Here is a 20,595-nt window from a genome sequence, read left to right as displayed (position 1 = left end):
AGGAATGATATGCCCATCAAATCTTTTAAATGTATTTGCAAATAGTAAACTTTCTTAATCTTTAGTTGCAGTCTTTGAAAGACTAGAAATTTAAATATTTCCAAAGAGTTCTTCCAATTTTGATTTTTTCTCTGTGTGTATATGTTTAAAGAAGATAACTTTCTGTATGGATTGCTAGATGCTGAGAACAAGAGATTCCCTTAAGCAGTCAAGTCTTCAGGCTGTAGGTGTGACCTTTCTATATTTTTCCTTCTAAAAAACAAGGATGGGAGTACCAAGTACTACATTACTATGTAAGTGTTGTTTGTGTTGAACTATGGCTGGCTTGTTACGTATTTGATGCTGTTGCACTGAGTCTAGAACTGCTGTAATGTCAATGACAGACCCACTGGGCTGAATCAGGCCAAAGACTTCAACAAATTTATCCAACCTTTCAGCAGGTAGCTGAACAGACAGAAGGCTGAAACCTCTCCTTGTTTTCATTTTGTGATGCAGATAACCAACTATTTGAACTGGGTGGTGAGGAATCTGGCTGATCTGGAGGTGCAGATGGGTGCAGTTAAAAAAGTGCACAGCTTCCTGAATATGGAGTCGGAGAACTATGATGGCTACTTAGGTATCATGCTCTAATCATTTTGGGTTTTAGTGTGGTAATGTGAAAGCATGGTAGACTTGGTCATGTAAAATGTATACGCTTCTTGGTCCAAAATCTGTTGTCATTGACATGTAGGAATTTCCACTGCTCTGAGTAACAAGGATAGCCAAAAGCAGCTATGAGATATGTAGCCCATGTCAGTCAACATTAAAAAAAAAAACCCTACCAAATGGCAAGAAGACAAAGCATGACCTTGTAGTACAATCAGAAAGTACCAGGGCACAGTTATAGGATATAGGATGAACCAGATATATCCATGTAGCTATTTAGAAAACAAAAATATGGATAAAAATTAGAAATACACCATCAGTCACATGCTTTGAAATTTCTGATCTTTGCAGCAAATGCGAACTTCAGGACAGGGTCACATTACCAATTGGACCTCAGCAACTCTTCCTTGAACTGCACATTGCTGTTCATACTCCACATATTTCAAATTGCCTTTGACTGGTACTTTAGAAGTGATTGAAGTACCAGGCCAAAAAATTCACAGGCCAACAAGCGTCACTGGAAAGCCAAGCCCCTTAGTCTGGAGACACAACCTGCCTGCCTATTTGAAATTCAGGATGAAATATGAGCTATGATAATGCCAACGGCTCATGTTGTACAGCAGTAACAACATCCTTCCTTGCACTGCCCTTCCTGTGTTGGTTACTGACCGAAGAAGACATTAACACGGCGCTGACACTACATTCTTCTCTGCTCATTTGGCTTCTCCCCATTTCATTGCCAAGAGCCACTGTAGCATCTGCCCTCCCATCCTGTGTGTCAGGATCTGGAAGCTAAGTGCTAACAAGCCTGTCAGGCAGTTCCTAGCTCCCTCTCCGCAGGGAACTAGGTGCTCAGGCAGGATTGAGGGGGAAAGAGAATAAAGAGAGCCCCTCTGATAGCATTCATTTTGTTTTGTTTTACTGTAACTATTTCAGATCCCTCTCAAGTCCCAAAAGACTGGCCCCAAGAGGGGGAAATCAAGATTGAAAATTTGTGTGTTCGATATGAGAACAATCTGAAGCCTGTTCTTAAGCATGTCAAGGCCTACATCAAACCAGGACAAAAGGTACTGTGCAAAACAGTTGCCTATTGTCCTCATTTTTTAGCAGATCTTTCCTTATTGTGTTTCCTTCTCTAAGGTGGCAGAAGAGCAAGAATAACAACAATTTGCAGTGACAGCTGTATACATTGATGGTCCTCTCTGAGGTCTCTGGGCATGGGTCAAGAAACATACTGATGACATCTTATTCCTGGCTGGTATCAGTTTTCCTTATGAGAGTTCCACTTCTTAGTGAGCCTAGGTGGCCAGATGAGATTAGATGAACACCAGACTGCAATTAATAAAAATGCAAGAATTTATCACATTTCAGTATACAGTGTCATTGGACTTCAGGTCAAAATGCTAATGTTTCTAAAATGTGCCTGGGACAAGTCCTCACAATGTTGAGAAGCAGAAAAGAGGAGTGTGCTTGCTATGCTCTTTTTCTCTAGTGTCTGCCACGGGCCATGGGGAAGGACATTTCTACTCACCAGTAGGACAATCCAGGCCAGCTTTCCCAAAAGGACTCTTAAGTCTGTTTTACAGCTTCCCTCCACAAGTAAGTAATATCTTGCTTTCTTTTGCAGGTTGGGATCTGTGGTCGCACTGGCAGTGGCAAGTCATCCCTGTCTCTGGCGTTCTTCAGAATGGTGGACATTTTTGATGGTTAGTTCTCACTAGACTATGTTATCACTTCTTACCTGCTCTCCTTTATTTCTTCAGAAGCAGCAAGGAGACTTTTTGGTAGTTTATATCCTGTCTCTCTGGCTCAGAAGATACTTGACTAGAATGGGGTTTGTTATGCCTGCTCCTTCAAAGTACAAAATGTCCTATTGTGAGTAGCACTTGGTTCTTTCGGGAAATGTTACACACAGATTATACTTCTAATTTTTTTTTTTTTACATATGCTCTGATAAAACAATATGCCATTTTTTAGATAGGAGGAAAATATATGCAATTCTCTGGAGCCTCTAAACTTCTCCCTAAAGAATAACTGCATTAACTTATGATAGCTGTCAAAATATCAGCAGAATAGAAACTAGAATTCAACAAGTCCATTCCCTTGGTATTTATTTTTTATTTTATTGTGGTTTCCCACAACTACAGCAGAAACTGACTAAACAATTTGGAAACTTTTTGCTATGTTTTCATTCCTGCAGAATTTCACTCTCCCAGCTAATTGGAATGAACTGGTATACAGCAATATGCACACTGGCATTTATAATGCATGTTCATGTGTACTGTTACAAGAGAATGGAAACCTACGGAAAAGTCATATTTTTGTGTCAAAAATTTCCATGTTTCTAATTTAGCCATTGTGCATGGAATGTTTGCTAGGGAAACCCCAGTAGAATGTAGGAGGATAAGTCAATCTGATGCAGCTAATACTTGCTTTTCTTGTGGTTCTGTGCCTATATATACCTATAGCAATAGGTCTCTGATTCATGACTGGGGTTCTTGGATAAAAAAAATAGTGCAGACAGATAATAATTTTATTTATGGCCAACATTAAGTTTCCTTCTACTTTACTCTTCTTTCTGTATCTCTTCTCTGTCTGCTCCTTCTGTAAACCTAATTTTTCCAAGTGGGAATGCCTAAGTCTTTTCTAATCAAGCTTTGTTTATCCTTTGTTCACATTCTTCACTCTCTCTCTCAGCTGGACCCATATTTGGCTTCTATGCTGGTCCAATTCTGGATGGAGACTTGGCTGTAATAAAAGTTACATAACAAGATTTCGAGTAACTTTACTAGAGCCAAGATTTCATTCACGTTGTCCAACTTTGTTCCTTATGTCCCTGTTATTTCTTTAAATTTGTATGTGTTCCATTTTAGTCCCCTACTCTTGCTTCTTTCTTTGTTTTTTAGTGTTTTCCCTTTCTTGCCCTCTGTTCAAACTACCCCTTATTTCTCATCTGTCTTGCTTGGCTGGCCATCATTACTTCCCTGGTTTCCCAACTCCTCTCTAATTTACTTTTTCCCTTAGGTCTCCTCATCTGCTCTTCTCTTTTCTACTAGTTTAAGGAGTGATTATTGTGATTTCTTTCGGTAATCTAATGCTAGCAGAGCAGTATATGGTTAAGTCACAACCAAATACTTAAATGAAACTGAGCTGTAAGAATCAGCACAAATAGTATTAAAATGCCTTGGAGTCGGACATCCTTTTTTGTTTTTCTGACCTATCTCTTGTTAAAAAGTTAATGTTACCCCATTACTTCTAGAGTTTGAAGGATAGTTTTAGCTTCTGATGTATGGATTGCAGATACATACCTATATTATGTAAACAAAATCATGCACAATCTCAAATTAAATAACTTCTGCAACTGTTAGAGTCAAGGGGAACAGAGAAAGGAACAGGACATGGCTAATTACATAACTTGCTCTTGTTCTTACTCTGTTTGGCTGTAAAGCTCAGGTTGCCCCATAATAATGTATCCTTCTGGTGCTATCATTAATGACATAGCATGGAAGCCACATATTTCCTTTAAGGGAGAGGGGGGTGGAGGGGGAAGAAAGCAAGCAAGGCAACAGTGTCACTAATAAGCTGGGTTCTCTCTGGCTTGCATTACTACATATATCCACCTTCCCCATGTTTATATGGACTCATCATCTGGAGTCCAGCCCAAACTAGCTGTTTTATCTTTCTGTCGGCTACCTACAGATCACATGCTTTATGCAATTCCCTCCTGTCTTCTGCATGTTTGTTTAAACAGGGAGGATAGTGATTGATGGAATAGACATCAGCAAATTGCCTCTTCATACTCTCCGTTCCCGACTGTCCATTATTCTCCAGGATCCAATATTGTTCAGTGGCTCCATCCGGTAGGTGTATGACACCAGAGGGTGACAAGAGGCACTGCATGGCATGTTTGTGATGGGTACTGTGGAGCAGGAAGGGATGGAAAAAGGAAGGAGTCTTCCTAGTTCAGACCAATCCTTCCTAGTTCAGTCCAATTTATCTACACAGTCTGTCCAAGGGAAGTCAAGTGACATACACAATGCCAAAATGGTCCCTTGATGAAGACCTGAATGAACTGTCATTACAGTAACAAGACTTCTGTTATGGTTTTCTTTGCAGCTTTAATTTGGATCCAGAATGCAAGTGCACTGATGATAGACTCTGGGAGGCTTTGGAAATTGCTCAGTTGAAGAACATGGTGAAGTCATTGCCAGGAGGCCTTGGTATGTCTGAACCAAGTCTCTAGGAACATAGGCCAATTATGAAATTATGCATGCACGAGCTCCTCCATCATGTAGGAGTTGACAAGCACCTAATGAATATTCTGTCTTTAACCTAGAGAGAATATTCTTACTAAAAAACTGAAGTCTGGTTTTCCACTCATTGCAAAAAAATCCTGCAGTACCTCAGCATCATAGCAGGGTAACTAGCCAGCAAAGAGTTCAAAACGAGCAGTTTTATCTCTGCTCCTTTGACAGAATCTGGCTTTGCCAGCAGAGATGCAGCTCATGTCTAGAACACTAATGGAGCATTTTCCTTATTTATCATTTTAGATCTGGTTCATGAAGGAAAATATTACGTGTGTATTTCATATTACTAAGATACTATCCTGAAGCCTACCAGATTTGCTAACTATTTGTGCCAACTACTTGCTTAATGATATCTTGCTCCTTTCCCAAGAAGCTGTGTCACTTTTCATTATATCATTCAATCAAGATTATGCTTATTGGCTTTTACAAGGATTTTGTGTCACCCTGGAATAGTGCACAACCAGAGCTTTCACAGTGCCCACTCAAAATTACCGGGTCCTGACTGTATGAACAATCGGCAATTCAGTGGTGCAGCATTCAAAGTAGCTTATTTTTATTACAGATGCAATGGTAACAGAAGGAGGAGAGAACTTCAGTGTAGGGCAAAGGCAGCTCTTCTGTCTGGCCCGAGCCTTTGTCCGCAAGAGTAGCATCCTCATCATGGATGAAGCCACAGCATCTATTGACATGGCCACAGTGAGTATAGCAATTAGCACCATCGATGCATGAACCTACTAGGAGAGGAGGCATCATCTTCCCTAAATGTCAGCCATGAGTTCTCTTTAGCAGAAAAAACTGACAGTTTTTTTACCTTTCTCATATGTTTGGTTTCAGCTGTTGCTGTTGATGTGTTTTGGGGATTGATGCCTATAGTGAGGGGAAAAAAGACAAATGTTTTAGAAAATCCATTGCTGACAACATGGTGCAGAGATCAGAGATAGTATGGACTATGATTCTCTCATGTGCTTGGAGACACATGTTTTAAAATGTAAAATTGATGAAGTAACTGAAGTAAACCTTTTCCTTTGATAGGAAAACATTTTGCAGAAGGTTGTGATGACTGCCTTTGCAGACCGCACAGTTGTAACAATAGCAGTAAGTATTGATGCTACCAGATGCTCTCTTTCCTCATTCCTCAGGCAGTTGCTCTTGCCTTTTAAATATCACTATGTAAAACTAAAAACATCAAAAACCAAAACTGAAACACAAGGTCAGAGTATTCCTAGATATTTGAACATGTCAAGACATATACTCCCAACCTGAAATTTTACAGTAAATGCTGTCTTGCAAGTGGGCCAAATTAAAGCACTTAGATCTGAAGAGGGACTTTACAGGGAGCTTCAGCACCTACACTGTCTCCAAGAAAATCTGAAGTCATGCTCACTAAAAAATTGAAACCGAGCCCATGGGTTAAACCATTGAGAGTTGCATCAAAATCTAGATTTGAATTTTGTCTCTGAAGTCTATGCATGTATAGTGTCTACAATCATGGAATGAAGTTATAAAAGGAGCTGAGATTTCAAAAGCTTGTTGCTGTGGTTTCTCAAGTTGGGTTATCTTTTCTTTCTGAACAAACAGTTGGTTTTATGATAAAGGCTGTAAAAATTGCAATCAATGGGAATTGCTCAAAAATTACTATCTGTTCAACTATGGGTTTATGATAGCTTTTCCTGTTTTCCTGCCATTTCTAGTGCCCAAAATTTCCATGTATCTGTGCAGGCATGTATGTGTATGTGCATACATATACCTGTATACATACATATACACATACACTATGTTCTAACTTGTGACGACAGGCTTACTCAACAAACAGATGTCTTGTCCACGAGACAAATATGTTTTTCAACAGCTGTTTCATTTGCTTTGTCTGGAATCCAGTTTTGCGGTTAGAGATTAAAGTTATGTCTCCTGGACTCTGGTTTCAAGTCTGTCAGTGACTAGTTTGTGTCATGAAAACCACTTAACCTATCCCCTTTACAATAAGGTTCTTGGATGTGTAAATGCTGAAAATGCTGTCACTAAGCATATGCTCCTTCAGTTACTTGCCATTCAGATTTTCAGTATTGTCCTTCTGACTGAAATCTCACTTTTCTGTTACTTTTCCTTTCCAAAGTCAGTGTCTTAAACAAAATAGCACATGATAATATTTAACTTTTCTCACAGAGCTGGCTTTGTTTCCTGCCCCTCTTCATTCATGGCTGATCCTTCCTTCACCCACCTGTTTTTCTTCTCTTTTTTTTCCAGCATCGTGTTTCTCACATCTTGGATGCCAATATTGTCCTAGTCCTTTCTGAGGGCTTTCTAGTTGAATGTGACACTGCCTCAAACTTACTCCTCAAAGAGGATGGCCTGTTCACCACTTTGGTGAAAACTCACAAGTAGACTCTCAGTCCACACTGTTCATAAGACTTCTGGCTCTTTGGTACTTATCTCTGCCTCTTTAGTTTCCTTTCACTCTGCTTCCTTTCTACTGCACAGCTTCTGAGATGACAGTGCAAGAAGGTGTTTATAGTGTGGTTCCTGTTTTTTTTAAAATGTAATGACTGTTTATTATGCTAATTGTGTTTAACTAAAACTTAGACAGGCAGCTAACATTGCATCTATAATGTTAGAGGACTCCACTCCATAAAGCAATCCTTGACCTTCAGCCTTTATAGTGAAATACCACACTTTAAGAGTTCATCCAGTCTGTACCTGACTGGTTGTATTCATCCATTATTGAAATCAAACTCAGCCTGGTTTCATTCCTTTTGCCTATAGGGATAAACTATTGCCTACAGCACCCACAAATTTAATCTTAGGGGTAGCTAATTGAGTTACAGAAGGAGACAGCCCAGGAGTGCCCTAAGATAGCCGCAAAGCAGACAGTCAGGGTACAGCGATCAAGGAGTGGAGCAGGACACTAAGCCATCTGACAGTGCAGGCATACCCAGGGTGTTTGTCACCCATAATTCCTAAAGGGGAAGATGTATTTCAGCGGTATCGTAGGATTTATTTCAACAGCTGTGCAATTAGCAATTAGCAAACTGAAAGTGAAGTGCATGCCTAAGTATTTTCAGGCTTGGTGCCAGAGTTTGTAAAGTAATTGGAGATCACTTCAGATTAAATATATAGTTCAAGGATCTAGTCCAAAAGCCACTGTAAACAAGGGTAGCCTTTCACCAACTTGATACGCCTCACATTAGGTCCATTACTGAACTGCAGTGAGAATTATCCCAAAGAAAACTTCTGTATGCTTTTCTTTATGGCAGCATCGGGTTCACACCATCCTAACGGCAGACCTGGTAATCGTCATGAAGCGAGGGAACATTTTAGAATATGATACGCCTGAGAATCTACTTTCTCAAGAAGATGGCATCTTTGCTTCGTTTGTCCGGGCTGACATGTGAAGAATCACAAGATGCATTTTAATAGCTTATTTTTAAACAAATGAAATACAAATCTTTTCTATTCAATGTAACATCACTTACATTTTTGTTTTAGAGCATCTTCTTTCACACATCTATCTTCCAAAATAATAAAACCTATTGCAATATATGTATGCCTCAAAGCAATAAAAATGTCACTTCGTTCAAAGGCTATTAAGCTTCACGCACCCACACACATACACAGGGGCAGAAGTTTTTATTTCCTGGGAATCTGGCATTTTTCTTAGACTTTTTAGAGATTTTATTTGCTTTTATAGTGAGCAAAAGAATGCATTGGTCTCACAAGCTGTATATGCTATGCTGGAACCAGCAATCAAATCGTGAAGTTTGTCAAGGAAATAAGAGATCCCCAGAAGCCTTGTATCCTCAGAGGGGAGAAAAATAGAAAAAAAACTAAATTCAAACTCATAACACTCAGGGCAATCTGCTGCATCCAAAGGCATAAACTTTGCTCTTTAAGTTGTAGTGGAGGAGCAGTGAATGAGGGAAAGGAATTTCATCAGAAATAAGGAAATTCTTCCCATCCTTCACTTTAGCTCACACACAATACTGTTGGCACAGTACTGTTTTTCAGTGCAATAATGATTTATCCCTACAGCCAAATTCGAAAACCATATTTGTTCTGCAGACTTTCTTCAATCAAAGATGCAAATCATCGTATAATTATGCATGCTTTGATAGGGTTATGGAAGAATTTTGTAGAGTATCTTAAGACTTTGTATTAAAAATAATATGAATTTATAAACTGATATTAGACAATCTTTTTTACATGTCCACTAAAATATGCTACTTAAAATGGCATATAAATAGCCCACCACTAATTGTCACATTTGTATTTAGTCATATTTTTTTTCTCTTGACATTATTTTTTATCCTTGGACACCCTTTCTTTTCTGTCGCACATTTCTGCCATACCTCTAAATCAGATCTAGTCCAAGAAGGTATGATTTCCAAATTATTTCAATATCTTCAAAAATTTAGGTGAATTTAGATATGTGTAAAAATGAAGGAGTGCTTTATCTTTTTTTTCCATCTTAACTATTGGAAATAAAATTTGTGTGACAGATTTCTAAACAAAAGAACTGAGTCTTGAATATTTATGAGTGGAGCTACTTCTGTGATTTCCCTGTCTTCTGCTGTGAAAAGATTTTGCTCTTTTCTGGATTAATTTCTTGTGTTGAACTTTGTCGTACAAAGAAAATAAAAAAATAAAGCAGATGTTTACAGCGGAAGTGCATGTTCTTACGCAGATTTCAGAGCCAAAAGGTCAAAATCATTCTTGATTTAATTTCATTGTCTTCTATGAAAAGCTAATTGGAGTAATTGCTGTCAGACTCAGTCAGTATGAAGATAAAGTGCACATAGCTTATCTGTGTGTCTTTAATGAGGATGCAATCTTGATTTATTTTTAGTGGTGCCAACTAGTTCGACAAGATCCTGGTCCTCACTACATTAAATGGTTGCTTTGGGCCTGGAATTGTGTCAGGTATCTTGTAGAATCTGAGAGTGGCCAATGATCAGTATCTCTTTCCTCTTGCATTTGTCCCAGAGTCATTACAGGAGTAAGAACCAACTTCTTTGCTCAGCCATCCCTCCAGAGCTATAGAACTTAACACTACTGTTGAAACACAAAGAAAAAAAATATCTTAGAGGCTGAGAAAAACCTGAGAAAAATGCTTCATTCATTTTGATGGAGGCATGCAGGAATATTGGCCCTAGTATTATGCCAAAACTGCTTGGTCAAAAGTGCTTGATGATCGCTGTAGTGTATCCCACAGCTGCCTTAAAAGCACGATTTGATTCCTGAAGCAATTAATACCATGCAACATATACAAGTCCCAAGAGAGACAGCAAACATTAACCAACTGCTATACACATACCAGATCCCCTTGTATTATAGGCACCGTGTATATGATGTTACATACTTACCAAGGGCTTAGGCTGAGTTTTGCTTTTTTGTGTTTTCCTCTGATGGAGGAAGGTGTTCACAACAGTCACACAGTCACTAAGAAGAGTGAGAAAGGGACAAAGTCTTTCAACAAGTTTATCTTAATTACATGTAAAGGTCTTAAATGTGTCCCAGTTAGGAGCAGCTTCCTTACGCTGTGGCATATACATGGTAAAGGCTGGAGATTTTGCTTCTTTGACTCTTGTCACACTGCCTCTTTGGCCAGTTAGCCCTTATTATCTTGTCACAGACTCTTTGCTTTTTTCTCTTCACCAACTCTTTATATCGTACCCTCTTTGAGACTCCTGCTTGTATCCCTGAATGCTTCTTATTCTGCCCGTGTCCTCCCACTCCTTCCTAATTTAGCTCCACACCGTCTGCTCCATTTCCTGACACAGCTCTGCACTCGCTCTCCTCTCCCCCTGTCTTTCTCTAGCTTTCTACCATAACAGTCTTCCTTTTTCGGTGGACGCTTACTCTTATGTAATCATGTTTTGGGACTGTTGCTTTCATTATTGTGATATTATGCTCTAGAACTATTAAGTTCTTCCTTTTACGAAGGAGCTTTGAATGCAAACACTGGCCATGTGTACATTTCTTTTATCTATGGACACAGAAAAATAATCTCTGTGAGAGATCCTAAATTATGTTTCTTATCTCCATTTCTTTTTGTGTTCAATGTTTCTGTGACAGAGGCAGCACAATAGAAGGAGTAAGATCCCTTGTTGTCAATCATAGAATCACAGAATGGTTTGGTTTGGAAGGGACCTTAAAGATCATCTAGTCCAATCCCCTGCCATGGACAGTGACACCTCCCACTAGAACAGACTGCTTAAAGCCCTGTCCAACCTGGCTGTCATGATCCAAGGTCTCAATATCTTGATATGATGCCAAAGGCAAAATTAAGACACAAAACGAGGTCAGATACCATATCACCAGAAACAGCTTTATTTGTTAAAAACATAGTAGTGATAGGTCAGAGTAGAGAAGGGTGAGATAGAAATTATTAAGCCAAGTTTCAGAATAGAGTTGCAAGAATAGTCACCACCATGAATCCAGCAGTGTCCCGTTGGTCCTTTGTCATCAGTCGTTGGTGGAAGGTGCATACCTTGGCTCAGTCTCAATCTCTTTTATGTAGTATAGTTATCATGGTTGTCGCATGTACTGCACATCTCAGCTGGGCTATCTTATCTTGCAGAAGTGCCATGTATCCGTCAGCTGCCTGTCTTCACCAAATAAGGACTGCTCAGGCATTGTTTACACAAACACTGCTTGGTTGTTGTGCAGCTTGTTTTGCAAGCTTCCCCTTTCCATGCTGTTGTTCTTCTCAGAAAAACATACAGGCCTCAGCTTGTCACACTGGCCATGAACACTTCCAGGGAGGGGCAAGTCACAGCTTCTCTGGGCAGCCTGTTTCAGTGTCTCAACACTCTGACAGCAAAGAATTTCTTTCTAATATCTACTTTAAATCTACCTTTTTCCAGTTTAAAACTATTATGCCTTGTCCTATCACTGCACTACCTGATAAAGAGTCCCTCCCCATCTTTCCTGTAGGCCCCATTTAAGTGCTGATATTGATTGTGCCACTGCTTGTGGAGCCACAGCAGTGTTCCTCGACTTTTGACTTGCAACTAGTGGGTTATCTTTCCCACTCCTTAAGCCAGGTCTAATGGTTGGCACAGAAGAGACTGTTCCTTTCTTGGCACAGAATCACAGAATCACAGAATATTAGGAGTTGGAAGGGACCTCGAAAGATCATCCAGTCCAAGCCCCTGCCAGAGCAAGATCACCTAGACTAGGTCACACAGGAACGCAACCAGGCAGGTTTTGAATGCCTCCAGAGAAGGAGACTCCACAACCTCTCTGGGCAGCCTGTGCCAGTGCTCTGTAACCCTTACAGTGAAAAAGTTTTTCCTCATGTTCAGATTGAACCTCCTATGCTCCAGCTTGCTCCCATTTCCCCTTATCCTGTCCTTGGCTATCACTGAGAAGAGCCTGGCTCCATCCTCCTGACACTTGCCCTTTACAAATGTATAAACATTAAGGAGGTCACCCCCCAGTCTCCTCTTCTCCAAGCTAAAGAGACCCAGCTCTCTCAGCTGCTCCTCATGATGGAGATGCTCCATTCCCTCAATCATCTTTGTGGCTCTGTGCTGGACTCTTTCAAGCAATTCCCTGTCCTTCTTGTACGTGGCCTTTCATCAAACTCGTAACAGCTAGCTGCTCATTGCTGTTTCTTCTAAGCTGGAAATGTCCCAACCTTTGTGTTTATTACTGAGCTAAAGCTTACTTGTGCTGGGAAAGACACTATAGCAAGTCTTGAAGCAGGTCCACAAGCCTCTGCCATAAAACAACACTGCTCACTGGTAGCAAGTGAATACTTTTCCCTCCTCAAGATCCAGTGCTTAAAACAGATCTCTCAATCTGTTCACTTTGCTGGGGAACTACATCAGCACAGTGCATGTTTGGATTCATCTAAGGTGAGTTATTTTGATGACATTTTCCAGGCAATTGCATCTTGAAAGATTATGAAAATCTCAGGAATAGCTTTGCCTGAATGACTTATGTTCTGCTAATTGTTATTTACGCTTCAGGGATTTTAGGATTATGACAGTTATTTAGACTTGACATTTCAAACAATACAGTTAACAAATAGAAAAGTTCCTTTTTTTTTTTGAAAAAAAAGAAATAAAATGAGTTAGTGGCTCTGAGGACACTGAATTCTGATCTGAGTTTGTGGCTGATTTTTTTGTGACTACAAAATTATACACTATTTCAAAGAGTCCCTTAGAACTAACTTTATATTCCCTTTGCTTTGTTATGAAGACCTCTTCAAACCACCCGGATAAGTTTTCTATTTGATATATAGTGAGTTGTCTGTAAAAACACATGCAAACTTTTATTCTAAAGTTGTGTATGGTACAAGCAACTCAAGGTTAATTTCATTACTGTTTAGAAGAAGGCTTCTAAGAACATAAGATCCACGTCACATCAGTCAATGGCATAATTTGCGCACTGGAGGTGTCTGTCTCTCACCGATGTCTGCAGGAGTCCAGGCTATGAGCTTGTACTAGATGTCTGCCTTTTTGATTGCTAATTTTATAGCCTCAAGGAGCCTCTGAAAGGTACAGATAGAAAATCAGTGGAAATTTTAGCCATGTATAAGCTGAAGACAACACACTGATCCACCAGCATTTTCTATAAGGCAGGAAACTTCCCTATAGAAGTTTGGGACAGCTCTGATAAGCCAGGGGCATAAGCAAGGCAAAGTCTGCAGGGAGAGCTCATTGCTTTGTTAGGCAAATTGATATGCAAAAGGATTATTTCAAGTGTTCATAAGTGCCAGTTTCATTGCAGACCTGAAAAAGCTTTTATTTGCAAGTGCATGTCTGCTTTTCCCAACTGTATCATTCAGCTGAAAGAATATATTGTCAAAATCTTCTCAAGCACTTGGATGAGCCCCTTTTAGGTTACTGTAAACTAGCAGAACACCTCTGCCATAAATTAATACACCTCAACTGAATTCAATTAGTACCAACATGAATATGGCCCAAAGGTTTTGGTATCTCATTATATGTAAAACCTCTGTCAGCAAAAAGTAATGGTGTTGAATTATGTTTTCTTAAAATACAGATGACATCAAATTTGAATGTGCTCAAGTAGGTCTCTTCAAGCTTTCTGCATAATAAATTGTTTGATTTATTTAATTGTGTTCTTTTTGCTTTCTAAATAAATGGGCTCCTGTGCTTTGTTGTGAAAAGACCCCAACACATTCACATACCATTCTGCTAATGTGTCATGAGAAACTGAAGGAACCACACATACATTTTACATGAGCTATGTATGCATTTTAGCACATATGGAGATATAATGTATTTGAGGGAAGAAGCTACCTTTATCAAAAGCTGTGGACAAGGGCCATATATTCATTATCATGTTTCTATTATTCTGTGGCAAAAGTTGGAGTATGTTTCCCTTGCAAGCACTATGGTCCAGTGTCCCAAGTGTGATACCGCCGATAGAATCAGTTCTAAAATATCTCGTGAAACCACAGTATTACTTGCTAAACTCTCTTTGGAGAAATCATTCTACCATAAAATGTGTTTAAAAGCAAAAATTATATCAGCACATTTACTCCTTTATATCCTCAGGTAGTATCTTTTGAAAGCCTAAATTAAAATCAAAATATGTTATGGAAATTCTCTGATATGAATTAAACGATTGCATGTGAAAAGCTCTTTAGTTTTCTTGGAAATAAATCTTTTCAGAGGCAAAACTAGGAGATTACTAAAAGAAGTCTGAAAACAAAGCTTAAAATCAAATTATTCACTGCCATGCAAACATCCCAGTCATTAACAAATTGGTTTTTTACTGCTCTGGTTTGACTCCACCAGAACTGACCTCTATGTGGAATTGTGGGGAAAGATTATCAGGTTCTTAAATTATCAAAAAGTTGTGAGGCAGAAGCTCTTTGACTGTTACAAATTAGCAATGTGCTGATGCTGTTTTGGCAGGACAGCTTAGAGTGTTGGTTTGCACAAAGCCATGGAGTTAAGAAAAGCTTCCAAATGTAATACTTCAAGAGGAGAGAGAGTTTTAGAACAGTCTTAATCTATTTACTACATAGTTATTAGTAATTATTCACTATTGATAGCATTTGTCTGCTGCTAGACACTACCCATGCAAACATAACAGACATTCATGGCAGGAGCTGTTTATTTCTCTAATATAAGACACATTCTGAAGAGACTATAAACAAACAGTCATTTTAAAAAGTACATTAAAAATTATTTTCTATTTGGTGTAACTGACATTCATCACGTGCAAGATGCCTTCTTTCATTTTCATTGAACTTTTGAGATTTTCATCCTATGAATTACTATACAATAACGTAGCACTCAGCTCACATGTTACCACGTTGCACATTTCACTGCCCAGCCCATTCATTCCCATGTATCTATACCAATCCATTTTATATATAAATATGTTACATGGTTATACATCCTTTAGATAAAAGGTATAAATAAATAATAAACGGTGCCAGCTAACACTGCCCATATGAGTGTCTCATAGCTGTTCCCATAACATTTCTTAATTCTTCCTTTAATTTACCTTGGGGTTTTCTGGCTGCACCATCTTACATCCATAAATATCACCTAAACATACAGTAAAATATTTAACCATGTAACTAAGGAACTAATGTAGCTTAGCACAAATGACATGGTCCAGAACCACCACTCTTCAGTATCACAGTTATAGGTGTCCCAAAGCAGCATACTCTCTGAAAAGCAGAAATTCAGACAATTATATTTAATGGTTACATGTGTTTTTATCATACGAGTGAGATAGGCCCTTACTCTTTCAGTAGTACCAGCTATTTCTACTAGACCTCTCCATCGGAGGCAGGAATGTGAGGTTCTAAGATGCTCTGAGTACTGCAGATTTTCATGGCTGAATGGTTTGGGTTTGAAGCCATCTACTTCTCCAGGTCTCACCACAGAATCCAAGAGCAGAAGGCTCAGAGTCACCAGTTATTCTATGACATGATCTTAAGATGAAAGATGACGCCTATCTTCTATCAATGGCATAATCTTAGTTTAACCCTCACTCTGCAACTAGCAGAGATATCTATCATTTGAAGGCAAGGAGACCAGGAAGCATAAAGATGGAGATTAAAAAAAAAAAATCTTTTCACAAATTAGGAGAAAAATTTCCCTCAGATGCTGGTATGGCCCTCCGAGACAGCACTAGGCTTCACAGAAGAGACAAAATTCTATTATACTACATAGATGCCTGTACACTATACAGGCATCCTGGCCTGTATCCTAAGTAATGTGGCCAGCAGGAAGTGAGCATGCCCCTGTACTCAGCACTGATGAGTCTACACCTTGAATACTGCGTTCAGTTTTGGGCCCCTCACTACAAGAAGGACACTGAGGCACTGGAGCATGTCCAGAGAAGGGCAACAAAGCTCGTGAGGGGTCTGGAGCACAAGAATTATGAGGAGCGGCTGAGGGAGCTGAAGTCGTTTAGTCTGGAGAAAAGGAGACTGAGGGGAGACCTTATCACCCTCTACAACTACCTGAAAGGAGGTTGTAGCAAGGTTGGGGTTGGCCTCCTCTCCCATGTAACAAGTGACAGGATGAGAGGAAATGGTCTCAAGTTCCACCTAGGGTGGTTTAGATTAGATATTAGGAAAAATTTCACAACTAAAAGGGTTGTCAAACATTGGAATGGGCTGCCCAGGGATGTGATGGAGTCACCATCCTTGGAGGTATTTAAAAGGTGGTGAGATGAGGTGCTTAGAGACATGGTTTAGTAGTGGAAAAATTATGGTTGGACTTCATGATCTTGAATGTCTTTTTCAACCAAATGATTCTGTGACTTGACTCTGCAACTGAAGCCAGCAAGAAGCCTTCTGGCTCCTGCGGCACAGAAGGAAGAAACGCAGTTTGGATAAAACCCCTCAAAACGTGCAATACCTGGCTTTGTTGCTCCAGCTATCACCAGAAGAAAAGGAGAAGAGAAATGGGGTCATTTGACCAAGTAGTAGGAGTACATCCCTTTCTTAGTTTCAAGGTTTTTGCTGCCTCCAGCACTTTGCAACCAGAAGCAGCTTTACCTGTTCCTGAAGCCAACTCTTAGGCTCTACCTGCACTGCTAAATAAAATGGGAAAGGTGGACTTACACAATTTGATGCCTCCATCTAACAATTGATCATAAGAGTTTGGCAAAGAGTGGGAAAAGGAGTGTCCAGATCTGCACTAGCTAGAGGAGGCGAAGTGTTTACATCTCTAACTCGGCCTATTCAGAGGCTAGTCTGGCCCATAAACTCAGAAATTAGAAGCATCATAGAGAGACAGATCAGCAGCCAGGTTTTCCAGAGAAAAAAGGGTCATCAGGGAATTAGCTAGCAAGCCAGAAGGGAGAAGCACCTAATGGAAGGAACACTCCAGTGAATTAGTAACACAGCTAGAGACTTATTGCAACCATGTTCAACCTACCTAGAAACTGATTTACAGCCTTTTATTCCATAAATTATGGCATAGGGAGGCAAAGAAGCAATTCCAAACTGGTCTTCACCCAGAGTCTTAGAAGCAACTTCTGCTTCAGAAAGGAGCATGTAACATGACAGAGGTACTTCAGAGCACCAAGTATCAGAAAAAAGTTGTACCACTTTGACTATTGCCATCTCACTCTGTAGCAGAAACTGACTTGGGTGAGTCCCAGATGTGACAGTACAGTATTTCTGTACTTTGAGCTAAAGCTTAAACTGAAGTATCTTTGCAGAGGGTCGATAGCCTGACACTCACTGAAAAGCCAGAGTACCAGATTTTGTCAAACAAGGCTGATATATGATTTCCAAACCAGACAGTTTTAACAGGAAACAATCCTTCTGCCAGCAAACCCACAGAACATCCACTAACTTCAGTATGCAACCTAGTAGTACTGGATGAGGGGCACTAGTTGCAGATATTTTGATGATAAAGACTACTTTTGTCCAGCTTCTCTTGCATGAAAAAAAAGCAAACAAAACAAACAAACCAAAAATCCCCAAACACACTCCAAAAACCGAAACCAACCAACCAACCAAACAAACAAACCAAAAAAAAAAGGCTGCCTCAGGGTAACAGATACCCATAGTTTGCAGTTTCTGTTCTTTCATGTTTGATGGATCTACTGTCAGTTCAGCCAGGGAAGAGTTCATTCATGCTATCTGAATATGGCTTATCAGCTTTGTGTCTTTGTGGAAGCCTCATGCTAAGTGCATGACAACTCCAGATGCCTACAAAGTCATCCTATCTCTAAGCTAAGATTAGAATTTCAAACAAAACTTATTATGAAGCAGGATCTTCTGAAAGGGCTGGACACAGCTACAATGTGGAAATTTCAGATTCATATCTAAGCACATTATTTAATCCTTTTTTAGACAGACATAACTGTAAAGTGATATTTATCATATCAGTAACTCTTGTAGGAGGAAGAAAATTAAACAAGAAGAAGTGAGATGTAAGATGGACCATAATAAAACTGGACCCAAACCTTCCATCAATTCTGATCATTGTTTTTTTCCTGAAAAGGCTGTGTTCACAGCACTCAGACACTATGTTCCTTACAAAAAGGGCTAGGAGACAAGTGGGGCTGAGAGGTGACAGGTGTCTCTCATAGTACCAGCACTGGTAGCAGATTCTGTTCCACTTGACCAGCTTGAGGAAGGTCCATCCTTGCTACCACCTACCCTGAAAGATTATTTTGATCCATTTTGCCAGACTAGCTGCTAATCCACACATAAACCTTGTGTCACACAGCCCCAGTCGCTGCCGGCAGAGACGGGGTGAGGAGCACGCTGGCAGCTGAGGGGTTTTGGCAGAGCGAGAAGGGGCTGAAGCCAAATACAGCTGCATTAGTGGGTTATGCTCTAAGAGGGCAAGTAAATAAAAGTGATGATTCTTGATATTTCTGTGTCCCTGTCTATAAAGCTGTGGATTTCAATAACTTTGGTGGAAACTGTGCAACTGGGTATGTTATATGAGTAAACCTGTGTCAGAACCTGTGTCAAGGATCTTATGAAAAAGGATTCCATGCAATTCCCAGGCAGTTCATTGTTTTTTGAGATGCAGCTAGCAGCCATACTGGGAAACATCAATCTTGTTTCTAGCCCTGGTGTGGAACAAATATTTCATAGGAGCTACAGGGGAGAAAGGAGGAGGAAAAGGATGAGGGGAAAAAAAGGGAAAAGGAACAGAATTTTTATTTTAAAAAAATATTAAATCACTTATTTCCAATAGTTACACCCAAGTGAGATGCACTTTTGGAAACAGCACCAAACAAATGAGTCAGCCCCCAAGACCAGTCTCTGCCACTCCGCTTGTAGTAGGGCAATGTCCCGAGTTCTCCAAGCCCATGAAGTGCCATAGCTGACACTAAAGATGCTAATCCTGCAGATACACACTCAAATGACTTTATGTATGTGTGCTCAGAACCTGGTTAGAATCTAAAGGTAATTAGTTTAGATTCTGATTTTTCCTAATAGAGCTGGTCATCTGCCTAAAGTTAATTTCATATGCATATTCATATGTTTTGCTAATTGCCTAACATGGCTGGGGCATTGATTCTGGCCCTCTTCTGACTACTGGATATCTGGTATTAGAAAAGGATAGTGGTAGAAGAGTTTTCAGGAATTACTCATCTATTTAAAGTTGAGCACGTGCATGTGTTCAGCAAGGTGGATATCTTCAAGCTGAGGATTACACTGCCTCTCAAATGCATCTTCAGTTTTTCCAAGCCTGAATACACTTAAAACCTTCCTGATAGGAGCACATCTGTCAAGCGTTCCTTTCTTTCTCTAGTTTACAGAGAGAAGTAAGGTATTTTGCTCTGCGTAAATTTTATACTGTCATTCACTTAAGTGATACACAGAAAAGTTTAGAAACTTCCCTACAGTACACACACATATTCCTTGGACATGAGTGAGTTAAAAACACAGTGAAAACCACAGTGAAATCTCTGCACTTTGCTTCATTAAAATCTAAATTTAGATCTTTTCATAAAGTTGATGTACTGTTTATTCTTCCTACTACAAACCCTAAGACTTCGGGAAAAAAGCTGCAATTTCCAAGAATGCAAGTTTCCATTATACACAAGAGCCAAAACTGTAAACCTCGACGTGTGGGAAAAAGAATGAACTGCGATTTCACTGTTTGTTTTTTGCTATAGTGCGTAATTTCTCCTATACCCATCCCATATACAAATACCCATCTGTCAACCCCCAGTACACCAGCTGAACATTATAAAGGGCCTCTCTGCCCAACAAGACTTGTGAACCATAAAAAAGGGATGTCTTTTTTTCTTTTCTTTCAGAATCGGGCCATTAAGTTTGTCAAAAGCAGCAAATGCCATGAGATTCTGGCTTTGGTCCTCCAACACTTACACACACACTTCGCTTTCTGCCTGCAAGCTGTCTCTGCGCGATTGGAGGCAAGATAAAGTTAAAAAAGCTGCAACTCTTGGCTGACCACAAAGGGAGCAAGCAAGCGTGCCGCTGGCCTGCTGCAGCCGGGGGCTGGCTTTGCCTATCCGGACAGAGCCAGATCCCTGCAGCAAAGGCACGAGGAAGCTGCGGAAGCACCTTGCTCCTCTGCAAAATATGCCGGACCCAGCCTAAAACGCCTCATCCCCCGACCTGCCCATTTATAGATGGTCTGAAAGAGGGAGGGCACTGTGGAATAAGTAGACGTACAGTGACATTTAATGTAATGGTTGTTGG

General features: G+C 39.9%; 1 protein-coding gene across 3 annotated transcripts in view; it reads left to right on the top strand.

The window, feature by feature from the left end:
• ABCC9 (ATP-binding cassette, sub-family C (CFTR/MRP), member 9) overlaps positions 1–8,732 on the top strand; it is a 63,800-nt gene extending 55,068 nt beyond the window's left edge. For 2 of the 3 annotated variants that reach the window (XM_010179354.1, XM_010179351.1), the window contains exons 31-38: positions 496–616; positions 1,582–1,712; positions 2,273–2,351; positions 4,397–4,505; positions 4,762–4,865; positions 5,515–5,648; positions 5,985–6,047; positions 8,204–8,732. In XM_010179354.1, coding sequence (XP_010177656.1) covers positions 496–616; positions 1,582–1,712; positions 2,273–2,351; positions 4,397–4,505; positions 4,762–4,865; positions 5,515–5,648; positions 5,985–6,047; positions 8,204–8,341 — 879 coding nt within the window. In that variant the 3' untranslated portion in view covers positions 8,342–8,732. Of the gene's footprint in view, positions 1–495; positions 617–1,581; positions 1,713–2,272; positions 2,352–4,396; positions 4,506–4,761; positions 4,866–5,514; positions 5,649–5,984; positions 6,048–7,196; positions 7,335–8,203 lie in introns of those variants that run through there. The other variant, XM_010179353.1, reaches the window with a different exon arrangement.
• The last annotated feature ends 11,863 nt before the right edge of the window (positions 8,733–20,595 follow it).

This window comes from Mesitornis unicolor, unplaced genomic scaffold (genome assembly GCF_000695765.1).
Source record: "Mesitornis unicolor isolate BGI_N332 unplaced genomic scaffold, ASM69576v1 scaffold44932, whole genome shotgun sequence".
NCBI lineage: Eukaryota > Metazoa > Chordata > Aves > Mesitornithiformes > Mesitornithidae > Mesitornis > Mesitornis unicolor.
The sequence above is the reverse complement of the archived record's forward strand: the minus strand, read 5'-3'. Positions and strand labels throughout refer to the sequence as shown.